At 39.8% G+C, this 15,630-nt stretch overlaps 4 protein-coding genes across 4 annotated transcripts; 1 reads left to right on the top strand and 3 right to left on the bottom strand.

The window, feature by feature from the left end:
* Window positions 1–190: 190 nt before the first annotated feature.
* MELLADRAFT_108856 (uncharacterized protein) lies at window positions 191–1,631 on the top strand (the record flags this gene model as incomplete). Its single annotated transcript, XM_007412728.1, has 3 exons — window positions 191–272; window positions 946–1,053; window positions 1,153–1,631. 3 exons carry the CDS (start codon window positions 191–193, stop codon window positions 1,629–1,631), a joined length of 669 nt encoding a protein of 222 aa, XP_007412790.1.
* A 1,291-nt stretch (window positions 1,632–2,922) lies between these two features.
* On the bottom strand, window positions 2,923–3,996 carry MELLADRAFT_108855 (uncharacterized protein; the record flags this gene model as incomplete). Its single annotated transcript, XM_007412669.1, has 4 exons — window positions 2,923–3,258; window positions 3,333–3,541; window positions 3,629–3,709; window positions 3,834–3,996. The coding sequence occupies 4 exons, from the start codon at window positions 3,994–3,996 to the stop codon at window positions 2,923–2,925; spliced, it is 789 nt and encodes a 262-aa protein (XP_007412731.1).
* Window positions 3,997–5,092: 1,096 nt separating this feature from the next.
* MELLADRAFT_89752 (uncharacterized protein) lies at window positions 5,093–8,396 on the bottom strand (the record flags this gene model as incomplete). Its single annotated transcript, XM_007412668.1, has 5 exons — window positions 5,093–5,351; window positions 5,437–5,485; window positions 5,558–7,279; window positions 7,384–7,797; window positions 7,889–8,396. The coding sequence occupies 5 exons, from the start codon at window positions 8,394–8,396 to the stop codon at window positions 5,093–5,095; spliced, it is 2,952 nt and encodes a 983-aa protein (XP_007412730.1).
* Window positions 8,397–9,626: 1,230 nt separating this feature from the next.
* MELLADRAFT_65227 (uncharacterized protein) lies at window positions 9,627–14,138 on the bottom strand (the record flags this gene model as incomplete). Its single annotated transcript, XM_007412667.1, has 7 exons — window positions 9,627–10,115; window positions 10,152–11,403; window positions 11,491–12,249; window positions 12,359–12,503; window positions 12,602–12,908; window positions 12,989–13,246; window positions 13,308–14,138. 7 exons carry the CDS (start codon window positions 14,136–14,138, stop codon window positions 9,627–9,629), a joined length of 4,041 nt encoding a protein of 1,346 aa, XP_007412729.1.
* Between the last annotated feature and the right edge of the window lie 1,492 nt (window positions 14,139–15,630).

Here is a 15,630-nt window from a genome sequence, read left to right as displayed (position 1 = left end):
TTATTTGTAAGTGGTGCTAATTGATACTCGCTCAAATTTGTTGTAGTGTAATATGTATATAAGTTTCCAAATTCCAATATACACCATTATAAATCTGTTTCAAAGAACAAGCCCGATACATGTATGCAAGAAAACTCTGCAGTTTGCCGGAATCATGTCTTGAAAGACTTTTGAAATCCAACTCTTACTCATGTCCTCAGGAAACAGATATTTTCATCCAAGGAGTGAACGAGACGAGCATAGAGTGCTTCTTATGAATTGTAGTGCAGATGGTGAGCAATCGCTTCCTTAGGCGACAAGTTGATCACGTCTCGCGAGGTTCTCATTCAGGTTCTTTTTGGATTCGTGCCTTCGTAGATGTGGAAGAGTTATGGAGATGACTTGATTTCAAATCTGTGAAAAAAAACAGGAACAGAAGTCCTGCTGATACAAAAAAAACTTCTGTGCTTCGTCTCAAGGATAGGAACAAAATCGATTATAACATCACTTGCATCCTTGCCTGATATTTTCAATCATCTCACGAGAACACGATTACTCGATCCTCATATCAAGCTTCAGATTCAAATATTCTCATCAACAAATCGACAACGCTTCTTTGTGTTCCCTCAATCTAGACTGATTTTCTTGAATCTCCAAATCTGCCACATTTCAACCACCCAATACCTATCTATCGACTCATATGATTATCAATCTTCCATTGGGTTTATCACTTTGCTTTACCTCCAAGAGTCCTACCCCTCCGGCTCATACTCAAGAAGAAAGTTTTACACTCGTTTCCAACACGAGTGAGAACGCACCTATCCACCCACGAAGGGCCACTATTATGGAATTCGAAAAACCAAAGGAAAATGGAAGATTGAAGGGTCATTTGAATTTCGTATATCATCATGATTGTTTTTGAATTTTTGTTCTAACTTAATCCCTTGATTCTGTTTACTTATCTAGCTTTCCTCGATCCTCGAAGTTGGTGGGCTAGCGCAGCCAATATCGCCCCACCACTCGGAAGTGCTTTTGGGAAAGCCAGGGTAATTGCGAACCAGGCAAATGCTGAAAGTTCGTTTTGCAAGTCAATATGACTTCATTTACTCTTTTTCTTTCCGATCACCAATTCAGAACTAACCAAGGTTTAAAATATGATTTTCAATATTTAAGGTGAAGAAGCAGATGAGTTTCTTGAACGTAGTAGACCTTCATCGAGGCTTAATACTAGAGACGATTGGGTCACACCCCACGAACCATCTTTCGCTGAGGTCTGTCAAGAGATCTCACAAAGATTTGATCATTCAATGAAAATATGTCAACCAGCTCGCCCAGAAGAAGTAAAGGAAGCGATATTCAGTGGAAGAATGACCAGAAAAGCGAGAGATACTTTACTTCCTAGTGGGTTTAAGACTCCACCTAGGAAACTATCAATCACGCAATTGCAAAACTATCGACGTGAAGTTTGCTCACCTTCTGCAAGTTCTCGATCCCGGTCTCCCTCTTCCTCCCCTTCCTCCTCTCAATCTTCCTCCGAGATTTCTTCTGGATTCTCATACCCTTTTCATACTCCGGAAAATAGAATTGATCCTCATAGAGCATCATTTGAAGAAGAAGAAGATAGTCTAGACTATTATCTCCGTTCTTCTTAAGACCTTTTCGGGTTTAAAGTGATGTAAGTCATCCTTTTCATACTTCTTGGCAAGAGGGTTTCATTTTTTTGATGTATCAATTGTTTTTTGGAACAGATAGAACCGATTTTTGAAAGGATAAGGAACTTCTGGGACACGGAATGATAGGGATATTTTTTTGCGATGGAGGAGTGTTTCTGTTCTGTAGAATTCCACAGGTTTTGCATGTACCAATGTTACCTTATTTTGTATCAAAATCAAGTTGTGTTTGATCCTAGTTTTTATCAATCTGCTTATCGATGATCAAGTTGAATTGAGGGAAAAGGATAATTATCCTTTCGATTCATGAAAATGAAGTCCGCATGTATCTAGATCCATTCAGACCTCGTGGAGAGCAAGTTTTGGAATAGACATCTGTATATCAGAGTTACCTAATTATAGTAACTCCAGAAGCACTGGGCGGTGGGCGGCTTTTGAAAAAACAATGGAGAGAAAAGAGAAGAAGCCAAAATAACTACTTGCAGGATTGCCAGGAATCAGCGCAAGGAGAATTTGGAGTAAGTAGAGAGGATGAAGTTTTTCCTCTCTTCTCATCTTCCAAATTCGAGTGTGTTGGAGATGTCATCACTAGTACTACCACACGTGACATCCTTGGCTGCACCTGTCACTCCTTCTACTCTCGAGAATGGAATTCAGTGTGTACATGCTCAAGTTTGGAACACTACCGAGATGTGGAGTTGTTAACAAGGTGTACAGATGCAAACGCCAAAGGGAGACCAGAGTTTCCCCTGAAAGAGTATTTGGGTGCAGCTTTGATCTGCTGTGGTGCTTTCAAGCTACATTTGTCAATCGAACTTTCAAATGGCGCATGTAAGACTCCCTCAAAATTATCAAAGATAACACCGGGCACACAAGATTCAGATAGTAAGATTGAGTACTATGTGTTACGTGTTTGCTTGGAAGTCAAGATTTAATCGATATCAAATAATTTCAAGTTTCAGGTAATGGTTTTCTCAAAGGCAACTTGAATTAAATTGACTTAAGAAGAGATAAGAAGTATGATAGATGATATGGCGCAGAAAACTGGAGCTGGGAAGAGGCAGGATGCACCCAAAATTCTGTTACATTGAAAGGATTATTATTTGTTCTGGTGCAAGATATGTTTACGTTTATTTTTTTTTGAATGTTCTAAAAGTTGAAAGGGAGGGGGATGTTCTACAAAAACAAAGTGTCGTTTTAAACGCAGAATTATAACACCTTTGTAACCATCGAGCATAACAAAGTGATACAAATGCAAAATGCTGTAATGAATTTATGGCTTCTTTGCTTCTCCTTCTTTTACTGGAGAGAGGTCTTTGGGGTCTACCTGCTTAGGAAGATTAGCCGGAAGGCGAGACTCTTCCCATTGAATTTGAGGGGACAAATCTGAGTCATCAGCTCTGGCTTCGATGATCGAACGTTTCGTGTGACGATTTCCTGACGCAGTTTCGAGATGATATGATGAAGGAAGTTCATTATCTGGATTTCTCTCTTCTACGTCCTGTTGATGGGATGACATTCCGAAGACAGTTTGACCGATAGTGTTGATGTCAATTTCCTCAGGGTGACCAAATGAAACGCACTTATCAACCATAGAAGAGCTGGAGTTCTGTAAACAGCAACAGAACAAAACGAAGGTTTAATTTTCACTGGGAGTAGTCAAGGATAGGTGGAATTTTTTACCTCAATCTTGCACTTCAACACACAACTCTCTCCATCATCACCTCCGCTGCACTTAGTGTTACTTGGAACTTGAATCGAAATCATTGGTTGGACCTTTTCTCCATCTTCAATCTCTTCTATTTTACCATTTCCCTCAAAGTTGGTATTTGCCATGAAAATTATATCACCAGTTCCAGTATCGTCAATTTGGCACATACGGATCTGAGATTCTACGAAGATGGAATGTATAAAAGATCAGGAATTCATCACAAAGATATGATGGTAGAAGGCTGAAAAAACATTCTCTCAATATTTACCTGATTGGATGTCTTTGACTCGACTCCAAACTTCGAATTTTCCTTCTGAATCGAATTTTGTCTTTGGACCGTGATCACCACCTAAAGCAATCACACAATGTACAAAAATGGATATCTCAAAAATCAGTATTGCATCCTTGAGGAATACATTGTTGTGATATGTAATCCGATAAGTGGCTTTGAGCAGGCGGTGGTGGAGACTCACCAGGATAAAAACTGTCTTGTCCCGTTTTGCCTCCTGAGACATCACAACTCGAGAGTATTCCACGATTAGCTGTAGATGATCTCAAATGAAGATGATTGAATGGACTACCAAAGACAGTCGACGTGAGAAGGACAATGAGAAGTTGGAAGAAGCTGGAACGCATGGTCAAGGATGGAGCTTTGATGATGAATAAATAAGTTCAAAGGCCTTTGGTCGGTTTCGCTCAAGTTAAGTTCAATGAGTACTGCAAAAGAAGTCGATTTGGCAAGAGGTTTCAAGATGGGAAAAGGATGAAGTTTTGTAAAAGTGAACTATTCAATCTGAAGTCGCTTTGAGAATATGATATATATTCAAACTCAGACAAATTCCTCAACTGATTGACAATCGTCACCGTCGCACTTTCTTGGGGAGTTTTTCTTACTGATTTAGTCGTTGACGACCTTATGATGAAATCGCCATGTATTTCGAGAAACCGTATCACGTAGACGAGAATGATTCGGCACAAATTTGTCTTGACAGATCTGCCTGCCTGGTTCACCTAGGCATCGCCACTATTTTGTTATGAGATCTTGAGCTGAGGAAACGATGACGTAGAGATCCTTGCAACCTTTCAAGTTGGCCGGAATGGATCAAATCTAGGCCTCCGCCTCGATGCTGAGGTTCTGTAAGTCGCTCAACGACTAGAAGGATTTGTACTCGAGTTACGAGACGCTCTAACCATTACCAGTCATAAGAGGTCATTTTGCCATTGATCTCATCAACTTACTATGCGTTTGTTATCACTTGATTCTGCCGGTGACAAAAAAGCGCTTTTGATTTTACCTGACGCACCAATTACTGCAGTAGCCTATGAGGTACCAGAAGAGGATTGTGTTGGTTTACACACGGCCATCAGTTCTTTAAAAAGAGAGCGTACACGAATTACAACCCACTCTGGCATTGCTTCAGTTACAGAAGACAGGATTGTGAGGAGACTGAAAAGGAAGAAGATAGAATAGATGTATGATAACTTATCAAATCCAATATAACTGCCCCCTAGTTTTTGTAAATGATATATCATAATCTTACATGTTTTCTATACTATAACGTATGTTCAAACAGTAAGAAACATACATACAACAAGATACCAGAATGTCCTCTAAGAACGAATACAAAAGAACTGACAAAGCAAATATATGAAGATGAATTTAATATGAAAAAACAAATCAAAATATCACTCCAGATTACAACAAACAACACCAGATCAACCATTTTTTCTTCTAGTTACTTATTAATTGAAAAAACAAATGAATAATCATGCCAAATACATAAGAACCAATTAAAAAGATCCCCCAAGGTTTTGAAAGTTTATAATTATTCAAAGGTACAACAATCAAAGTGATTAATAAGACAATTAATAAACCAATCCCTGAAATCAATAATCTTGAACTTTCTTTAAATTCATACGGGTTTCCATCATTGATTGAAATTAAATAAGTCGAGGATAATCCGATCCCTAGTAAGACATTTAACATTGGCCTGATGGTGATAAAGAGAAGATTGTGAATTTGAATACGTCAGCAAATAATCAATACTAATTTGAGAAGTGACAATCTTGACTTACCCTCCAAAACAAGCAGAGATAGCCATAACAGGAAACCCCATCCTAGCAACTAATGCAGAAATAAACAATCAGCTTCATATACAAAGCAACTTTCACTTTCATCTAGATAACAAAGACTGACCTGTGACATTAGCTACTAAATCTCCCAATGAATTTCCAACCGCAAAAATCGTAAGCCCAATAACCGCGTCACTCAATCCCAAGATCTGTCCAATAGTTTCCAAAACCCCAATCACTTCATTTACAATAGTTAAAATCCAAACCATTGAAATCGCAAATCCGACAAAACATAACACAACTTTTACAGTTTGATCTAATCTTTGAGAAATATAAATCGAAAGACTTATTCCAATCATAACCGAAGTACACCAATAGTACCATCTTTCTTCTGATAAGAGAGTTACAATCACTAAGATGGGTGATAAGTTACATTGGATGATCGATAACCAATGTGCGATTCTTTCATCTGATGGAATTCCTTCATCACCTTCTTCTTCTCCATCCATCTTGGAATTGATCACCATAATTTGTTGCCCTTCGGCTTCCTCTTCATCTTGATCATCTTGATCATACACTTCAGAGTTATCTTGTACGACTGGTATAGTAAGCGTTAAAAGTAAAATTCCTGGAGCAGAGATGATAGCTGCAAGTCGTCCAGCATGACTTTTTGACTTCCAATCTTGAATAGAGGGACATATGACTTTCAATATCAGCCACCAATATTGAACCTCTTTCTTTATTAACGGTGCCGATTCTTGATCATGTAGCTGCCTAGCGTCTCCTCTCTCTCCAATGATCATGATCGATGGTATCAATCCAGTGTTCAATGTCCTATCTTCTATCAGATCTCCTTCTTCTGCCAGCCCTCCTAGTCTGGTACTTTGGGAAAGGATTCGACTTTCTCGATTTGTTGTATGTTGAGCTACATCCTCTATCTGCGCAACTGCTCTTCTATTTGGGGTTGGCGAGTCCGTTCCATTGAATCCCAACCAAGGGAATCCACTCGGGGGCGGTATATCATCAGAGGCTTGAGCAGGTAGCGATCGGGCCCAATCATTTCCCCATTTGAAGAGACTTGTACCGGCAGCAGCACTCTGTGAGGCGCGATGTCCCATCCGTCTACCGTAGGACAGATTTGCGGTTGGACTCTTGTTTGGCTCGAGCAAATTAGAAGGACTGAGAGGCGAAACAGGTGATTGAGAGACTACGAGAGATGGAGAACTATTAAGAGGTATTGGAAATGCACAGCTATGACTACCAGATCGTTTACGATTGAATTCAAGACTAGGATCAGAGATTGCTGGTCGAGCTGGACCAATACTAGCAGATAATCTTGGTCGCGAGGTAAACTGAGCCAGAGATTCGGCACGCGAGTCTCGGTTGAGAGAGTTAACCACATCACGAAACTCGATAGCACCAAGGATACTTGAACGAATCGCAGGCGAACTGTTGATCGGTTTACTTCTTCGTCTTGTATGAGTCTGTCCGTATTCCACATCTGTTATACGGTGCTCATTTGGAGGTCTTGAGATGGCAAAGACAGGGCTTAAAAAACCTATACCGTGTTGGTGAGCTTTGTATGAGAGTGAAGGAGCTCGCATGCGACGGTTATGTAAATTAGGAAGATTGAGATTAGAAGTTGCTTCTGTCAAAAACTCTTCGGAATGCGATGAGATCGCATCTTGATTATCATTGAGATGGGTGGAGAAATTCAGGATGGGAGAATCGGCTGGAATTGGAAGAAGACGCGGGGAGCCATTCGGTCGCGGGGAACCGATAGGAGTAGTTGACGTCAGAAGGACGCTCTCAGGCGAATATCCACCCGGTTGAATGGGAAAATCGGCTTAAGGTGTTGAAAGAAATGAGAAGACGACCACAAATCGAAAAAAGGAGTATCAGTGGATCAATTTGAAGCCAGATTAAAGATCTTTCATCAAGAGAACTGACGATCATCTTGATAAGGTTCGATTTCTTCGCCATCATCAGCATATTCATTCCGAACCTTTCTTATCAATTCTCTTCTCCTATGTTGACGTTCAATCCACCAAGTACCGAATCCGACAACGAAGACATAAGTAACATAAAGTATGATGAGGGCAGTAGCTTCCCAACGCACAATTCGACCGTCATGGATGATGTAAAGCACAAAGGCGATGGCAAATGTGAAGAAGCCTACATCACGCAAGAAAGAGTGTCGAGGGACTCTGAAAGGACAAGCGAGTACCATTGAGCCAGCTACGACAGAGACGATAAAGGAAGCTGCGCCAATCAGTTCACCAATTGCTAAAGAGCCATTTCCAGATTTCATTGCAGCGAAAGTTGAAAATACATCTGGAGCGCCATTACCGAGACCAAGGAACGCTGAAGTGATAAATTTTTGAGAGACCGCATTTTGAATGAGTTCAACAAGAAATCAAGGGGAAATATAAAGTAGGGATCAAAAAGACTCAACTAACACCAGCAACAGACTCCGGTAATCCTAAACTCGAAGAAATTGTCGATAGGTTTGGACAGAAGAAGTCAGAGGCCACGATCCCGACGAAAGCGAATAAGAAGAGTGACCAAAATATCAAGAGAAATAAACCAAGAGGCTTCAGAGTGTTTGAGAGTGCTGAGTAAAGCTTGAGATAAGGTATTGATCCAGGAGGTTGCTCATGCTCAATTGGGATTGGCAATGGCAATGGCGCTGGCACTGGCGTTGGCAATGGCACTTGATGTGAAGCTGAAGTTGAGATTTTGTTTGAAGTTAGGTTCGAAGTAGGATATGTTTGAATCGATCTTTTCTTGATTGAGACTCGATGTAATCTGATTAGCAGAGAAGTTGATGATAGTCTCTTGGCAGTTGTCGAATGAGAATAAAAAGTTGAGATTAAGTTGATGGTAAATATGATCGAAACCGTCAAAAGGGTTGAGATAGTTGATGGCTTGTTTAAATTTCTTTTGCTGATAAGGGGTTTCATTTTCTATTCTGAGTGATTGGTTGATTCTTTGTGGTTGTTCCTTGCTGAGCAGCTCTTGCTGAGCGCTTCTCGAGCTTGTTGAATCTTGATGTCATAGTATCCGATCATATCCCACCCGAATCCGAGTTCCGCCTGATTATATCGTGGCCCGGCCCGCGGCAGCATCAGGTGGGCACAGGGCTTTATCAAGAAGATTATTACATGTATACTTAATAGTAATTTTGATTTTTGAACTGATCAAAAAAAGGCAAGAGGATGGAAAGATCTTGCAATGAGATTAGAAGAAGCTACGTGAGAGGCTAAACTGACCAAGTCCACCTTTGAGGCGTACAAAAATAAAAGAACAAGGGTGTATAAGTTAGTGTGAGAGGCAATAAGCAGTCAAAATCACTATTTTTGCAAAATCAGCCGTTTATGTGTCCTACTGGGTGGGATGTGCCCATGCAACTTCAGAGGTTGCTACCAAGACTCCTGCCAAAGAAGTAGAAGTAGAAGATGTGATGTAAGATGTGACGACAACCACAATTATGAGTTCAGATTCAGGCCATTCAGTAAACATTAGGTAAACTTAGCTACTTAGGGTTTTGCAAAAAAAACAGCTTGGATGCTCTGACCCCTGGTTTACTTGTTTTTAACCTGAAAAAATATATATGACAAACACTCCTTTTTCTAGTTTGAGCTCAGAATGATGATGTTGATGACTAAAAAAGTGGTGATTCTGGGGCAATGCAGGACCAAACACCAAAACAAGAGAGATGCCACAAAGACATTGATGTATATACCACACTGTGCACAAAAGCAACATCATGGGGTAAGCTTAGGTCATTGCACTAAAGACTTTCAATCTGGATACAAAATCATTGAACCCAAACTTCAACATCTCACTTTTGCACAACTCATGAGGAGCATGTTGGAAGAATGTCATGATCTATTATCATCCATCTGCATGTAACAACTGTTGAAAATATTATCATACATCCTTCAAATAAAGACATCAAAACTTACCAATTACCTCAGAAATATACAAAAATCCAAGTGGATTTCTATAGATCATCACCACATCAAAAGGCTTGATACTTAGGTGAATACTAAAAACTTTCATACATAAACAATCTTAATAAGGAAAAAACTGAAGATAACCTAGAAGGTCAATCATGCCTTTTATTATCATGTTTACAAAGCAATATATGTATCAATTATAATTCATTTGTATAATTATTTAAATAGTAATTATGACCAAGCTGAGAAAATATGATCCTTTATCTTCCAAATCAAGCCTTTATTTCTCTCTTCAAGTTCCAAGTTCAATTCACATCTTCTCTCAAAACAAAGCATCATCCTTTTCCTTGTTTTTGAATCAATACCATGATTAGTAATCTTCTTTTTGATTATTGGAATCATATCAAATTTTAGGTCTTTAAAATTCTTCAAATTTAAACTTTCACCAATTTTATTCATTAAAATCACTGGCGCACTTGAATCACTCCAAATCAATAAATCTCCTCCTGACCACCATGTTCTTTCTGAGGATATACCTATGTGATTTAACAACCCTGGATGTAAATATAGGCAAGCTTTGTCAGTTGCCAAAATCAATTCCTTCAAATTAGATTGATAGATCTTCCATAGTTTGGGTTTACTGCGTAACCAATTCTTCTCCGGTGAATCTTCCCAATCACACCCATATACTGGATACTTTTGGGGGTCTCTTTGCCTATTCTGTAATATACAGTCCAGCTCTCTGTTGAGACTTACAAGCTTGGATTCATCTAATACTAAAAGTGTTTTTTTGAAAGCTTGAGGGTTATCAAAGCACAGAGCATCACCTAGTCGGATGAGGTCCATGACATAGATTCCTTGTCTTCTGGCTTCACTCATTTCAGATACATCCCACCAAATTGGCTTGGATCCACGGGAGATCATGTAATGAATCAATTCATTCCTTGTGTCTAGCTCTTTTCCCAAAACCATCTTCAATGTGTCAAACTTCTCTCCAATTTGAGGTATTGAGCTTAACTCCTTTTTGACACATATCTCAAAGCTTTCATTCAAATGGGAGAAGGTTGGCCAAGGACTCTCAACTTGAAAAATCAAACAAAGCCACTGAACTACTTGAGCATCAAGGTGTGGATGATAATCTTTCCAGCTTTCATCAATCATAAATTGACTTTGCTGATGAGCAAGGACTTGTGTCCTTCTTTGAACCTCATTTTTAGGTAAATTTGAGTGATGGATGATATGTGATGGTATAGATTCCCATCTAAAGTCACTAAAAGCCTTCAATTTTTCATGCAAGCTCAAAGTAAGATCCATTGAGCAGAACTCAGTTTCATTGTGAGTTTGATACAACCCACAAAGCAGCTCCATCAATTCAGGCTTCATTCCTTCTTCTTGATGAAAATTTTTATCAACAGTCTGAGCAAGGTTTGCAGTGCCTCTTAGATTATCTTGATTATCTTTTGAAAGAGGGTTGGCAATTAAAGCCTTGAATGTTTTTCTCTTCTTTTTTCTTTGCTGTGATTGGTTCTCAATTAGTTGTGAGGCATTTTTGGAATCAAGATGATGAAAACCTTCCTGTTCATTGAAATCCTTTGAAGGTTCATCATCATACTCTTTAGTGTATCTTAGACCTATCTCAGTAGCTTGAGTAGCTATTTCACCTGCAACTTCCACAAGTTTGTGGGGGGCATTCCAAATTTGATGTCCAATAACCTTTCCAACTTGTGAAATCATAGTATATATCCATTGAACAAATTTGTTCGTATGTGGCCCAGTCATTGAAAGTTTTTGGAAGGCATCAAGCAGTGTTGTAGATGAGCCTTGGTGCAAGGAGTTTTCAACAGGCATAACTGGAGGGTAGATATTTTTGCTTTTAACCTTTTTTCTCATGTTGAACTTTGTGTTAGAAGATCTGATACTACTAGGTACCACAATTTTCATATTCTCATCATTATTTGCAATATGTTCATTCTTGATTGACTGGGCATTCATTCCAGTATCTCTGATTCTAACCACAAAATAAAAGTGTAATTTAGAGGTTACTGTTGTTTTCTGAATGGATAAAGATAGAGACCACATTTTTACAGGAGCTCACCTTGAGATTGAAGACAAAGAAGCCTTTGATGGACCAGTTTTTGAAGTCTTTTGAGAAATTGTAGCTTCACTCTCCAAATCTTCAATTTCTTGGAGAACTCCAAGAGACTTCATAGAGTTGTTGACTGGATTCTTTGAATGAAATTTTTCACTAGTAGATTCCAATGATAAACTTCCTTTATTTGATTTATGAATTGAATCAAATAAGTACTTATCAGATATTTTGTTGGAATCCTCCTTGTACCTGGAAGGTGATCCAGTTTTCTTTGAGCTGATTTTGATCCCTGGGGTACCATGACCAACCAAAGTTGATAATTCATTGTATGTTAAAGGCTTTTTTGCTTCAATGTTTGTTTCACATGATTTGTCTGTGGAACATTTAGTCTTCTCTGAACTCAAATATTCCAAGATGGGATTTTTCCCTTTATTGAGTTTACCCGACCATTGATTTTGTTGTCCAAAAGATGATCGAAGAGGTGGAAACTCATGTGCACTGTTGAGATTGAAATTTGAAATTTTCTGGGGTGTGGTATTGTAAATCTGGAGACTATCCTCCCTGGTATGGATAGGTTCTGAAGGATTTTGTGCCATCTTTTGGACCAACTTTGACGCAAACAACCCCTTTGGTGTTACCTTTTTATTAGCTTCTGAATCTAGCCATTCATTATACTCTGAATCCAAATCTTTTCTGGCAGAATAATCTGCTTCCTCATTTGATTTGTTGAGAGTTTCACCTTTGAATCCGCTCTCTAGCAGATCCCTTTGAGTATGAAATGTTAGTATTATATTTCAGCATCTGAAATTCTTTCAAAAAAGGTTCTTGAGATCACAACCTTTATAAAATGAAAAAAATGAAGTGCACTACGCACATATTATGGTGATTTTTAGTTTCAGAAGTCATTTTGTCAATTTTCAAGGATTCCAGATTGTGAGTAACACTGTTTGACTCAGTTTGCAATTGTGGTTGTTTTCCTTTTCCTGACTTGCTAGATGTTGATGTCATATGCCTATTGTCTGATGAAGATACAATGTTAGGTCTGTGATTGAGTTGGCTAAGAAGTTTTGAAGTGTCTTCTTTTTCATTTAGAGGGATTCGTGGAAATATCTCCTACCCGGTTCCATTTTATTGGAGTTGGGTTCAAATTGGCTTTCTGGCCTGCGTGGTCTTTCTGAACGTTTGATTGCTGAGATACTTTCAAGTTTAGATCCCTTGTCCAGATGGAGATTTGTTGCACCTGGATACTGTACTGGTCTCAGAGCTTCTGATCCTGATGGTGGATAGAAGTTGAACTCATTTTCACCTTGCAGTGTATTTTCTAATGGAGCTTGTGGTATGCAAGCAAAATGAGGGTCCATTGGTGAGGGATAGCAGGTATTCAATAGATATCCTGACCCATTCCATTCATATGTAAATGAAGGCTAGTGAGAAAACATCAAGTTAACATCAGTTTTTAATAATAATAGTATGTGTAATGTAAATATGATTCCTTCAAACTTACCATGCTCACTGGAACTGCGTAAACTAATGTCCCGACCATATACTGTGTAGGGTAACCATATTGAAAAAAATACTGGTTGGGGGGTGTAATTGAAGGTGGAAAGTGTTGTGCATAGCTCCCTGAGAGAGGGGAATGGAGTAAAGATCCTGGTTGGTGAGACCCATATATGGGTTGAAGATTCCAGTGTGCATTCTCAAAAACAGGAATATTTACATGTGGGGTATTTGATGAGCCAATGTACGCTGCCTTTGGATATATCTATTGATCAGCTACCTATTCGGTGGGTGAGCTACAAGATGTGATGGCCAAATATGCTCACTGGGTAATATGGCCAAGCATATGGTTGCGGCTGGAAATACTCCATGGTTGCACTATCATGAGCAGGAAAATTGTACCCGTGTGGTTTGTACTCGTGCAATGATTCTGAGGGAGTTGTGTGTTGCGGGAAGCTACTGATGTGTTCCGACGCATTGGTAGAAATTTGCGAAGGGACCGGTCCACGTGTTGTTGGTACTGTTGGAGCGATGTTAGCTGGTGCTGTTGGAATATTGAATTCTCCAACCTGAAATAACGGCATCAGTGTGTCTTTTTCTGTTTCTGTTTCTGACTTTGCTGGTTTGAGCGGCCTAGAGGTGGAGTCCAAGGCGACATTTTCCTCCTTGGAACAAGTAGATTTAGGATTATGATGTTCAGCAGGATTTTGTTCCCTCTTGGTTCTTGTACTCTTTTCGAAGTCCTTGGTTAAGAAATTCAACACGACGTGATAAGTCAATGACTCATATAGGTAGCAAAAATGGATCATTCTATTGAGAGTACGCACAGCTCGTGGAAGGGACTCGAAAGTACTCTTCTTCAAGGGCGGGACCTCGGTATCATGATCTGGACAATGCAAATTCGAGACTCCCTTTTGTTGTTGCCCTCTCTCATGGTCAGAAGATGTAAATGTTTGTAGCTTTTTTGCCTCCGAACAGGTTTCTTGAGGAAATTCGCACGATATAGGTAGATGACCTTTCTCATCCAACAAATGCAAAGTTTCGGTTATCGGTTGCGAATGCTCTGACTCCGCCTCCAATACGCCTTTGGGAAGCGGCGCAAAGCAATGATTTGGTATCAGCAAGGCAGAAAACAGGGAATAAGACAAGATCTTCATCTTTCTTCATCAACAAACCCCTTGAGGTGTCAGAAAGGTAGGCGGCGGTCTAATTTTATAAGAGGTTTTGTATATTATTAACGTCGATGGTGACCAGAAACGCGGGGCAATAGTGAAAAACAAAACCTGAAAAAGCGAAATGACATGGATCACAAAACTTGTCTGAGTTCCACGCCGACGACCGGCTGCACATCGACCAACGGCGGTGGTCGGCGTGCGACATAGTTAAGTTTAATGCATCATAGGAATTCTCAAACTCAACTAGGATTCTCCGAATAAGCTCTGAATAAGCTCTACGAAGAAGCTATGCAGATGAGGTACATACACAGAACAAAACACGACATTTTCTGCATGACGCCATCCATCCGATCTTATGTGGCGAAGCCCTCACCCGGCCCCCAATCCTGGTATCATCTACTACGGGGTTTCAAGTTTGTCTTTTTACGTATTTTTAGGTTTCGGAAACTTGCCCGGAGTTGTGAATTTTAGAGCAGGCGCGAGGAATATATACGATATCCACTGGATATGGGCTGGATACGAGATTCTGCTGTATAGTTTCGGATATAGTTAAATCCGGGTTCACGCATCCCCTATGAGCCCCTATGTACCTCGTCCTTGTCTTGGAACTTTGACTGGGCTGCACTGCTCGCAGTGCCGCTCCTTTGGGAAGAAACATACATAGGTGACCTACTCCTTCAATGACTGTTTGAAGTACTGTTTTTTTGTTTTTGAAGTCAGATTGATGTGAGAAGAGCTTTTAAGCACAACAGTCCACATCTTGACCTTTGAGTGGAGCAGGCTGATCATGGAGTCAATGAAATCTTGGTGATCTGGTGTTTCAAAATTTTGAATGAGTCATTCAGCCCGAATACATATGATCTTCTCCTTGGCAAGTCCACTGAGTTTATTGTGTTTGAACTCAGGACTGAGCTGTTTTGAGACCTGGTGAGGCACATTTGTTGTTATGAAAGTCCCATGATCCCCGCTCAATAAGCCCTTGCTGTACACCTTTAGGCTCATCTGATAACTTGAGATCAGGTTTGTTCTTCATTTTCTTGATGCCAAGATAATCCAGAGGGAAGTTCATCTAACTTGTCCGCAATGACCTGGGATTGAGATTGTCTGTGGGAATAATTGTAGTTCAAAGTTGAGGCTGTCCACCAGCAGAGCCCATATTCATCTTTTCAACTTGGACCAGAGCAAATGAAGTAGACAAGAAGTCAAAGATGAAGAGAGCTTGGCACCCAGAGTTCAGATAAGTGAACATTGGAATTTCTCACCCTTTGATTTGTCCTTGATTTTGGAGGCAATTCCAGTATGCATCCCCATTTACTCCGGGATAGATCACAACAGCGCCCTCCTTGAATGGAAGCAGGCAGTCAGAATCCTTGCATACAGCAAGTCTGCCATGTTTCTTTTTGATTAAGTCTGAGGTGTGAATCAGCTTCCCATCCCCCTTACTCTTGAAAGCACAGTTGTTCTCTGCAAACTA

Source organism: Melampsora larici-populina (assembly GCF_000204055.1).
Source record: "Melampsora larici-populina 98AG31 unplaced genomic scaffold MELLAscaffold_32, whole genome shotgun sequence".
Classification (NCBI taxonomy): domain Eukaryota; kingdom Fungi; phylum Basidiomycota; class Pucciniomycetes; order Pucciniales; family Melampsoraceae; genus Melampsora; species Melampsora laricis-populina.
The sequence above is the reverse complement of the archived record's forward strand: the minus strand, read 5'-3'. Positions and strand labels throughout refer to the sequence as shown.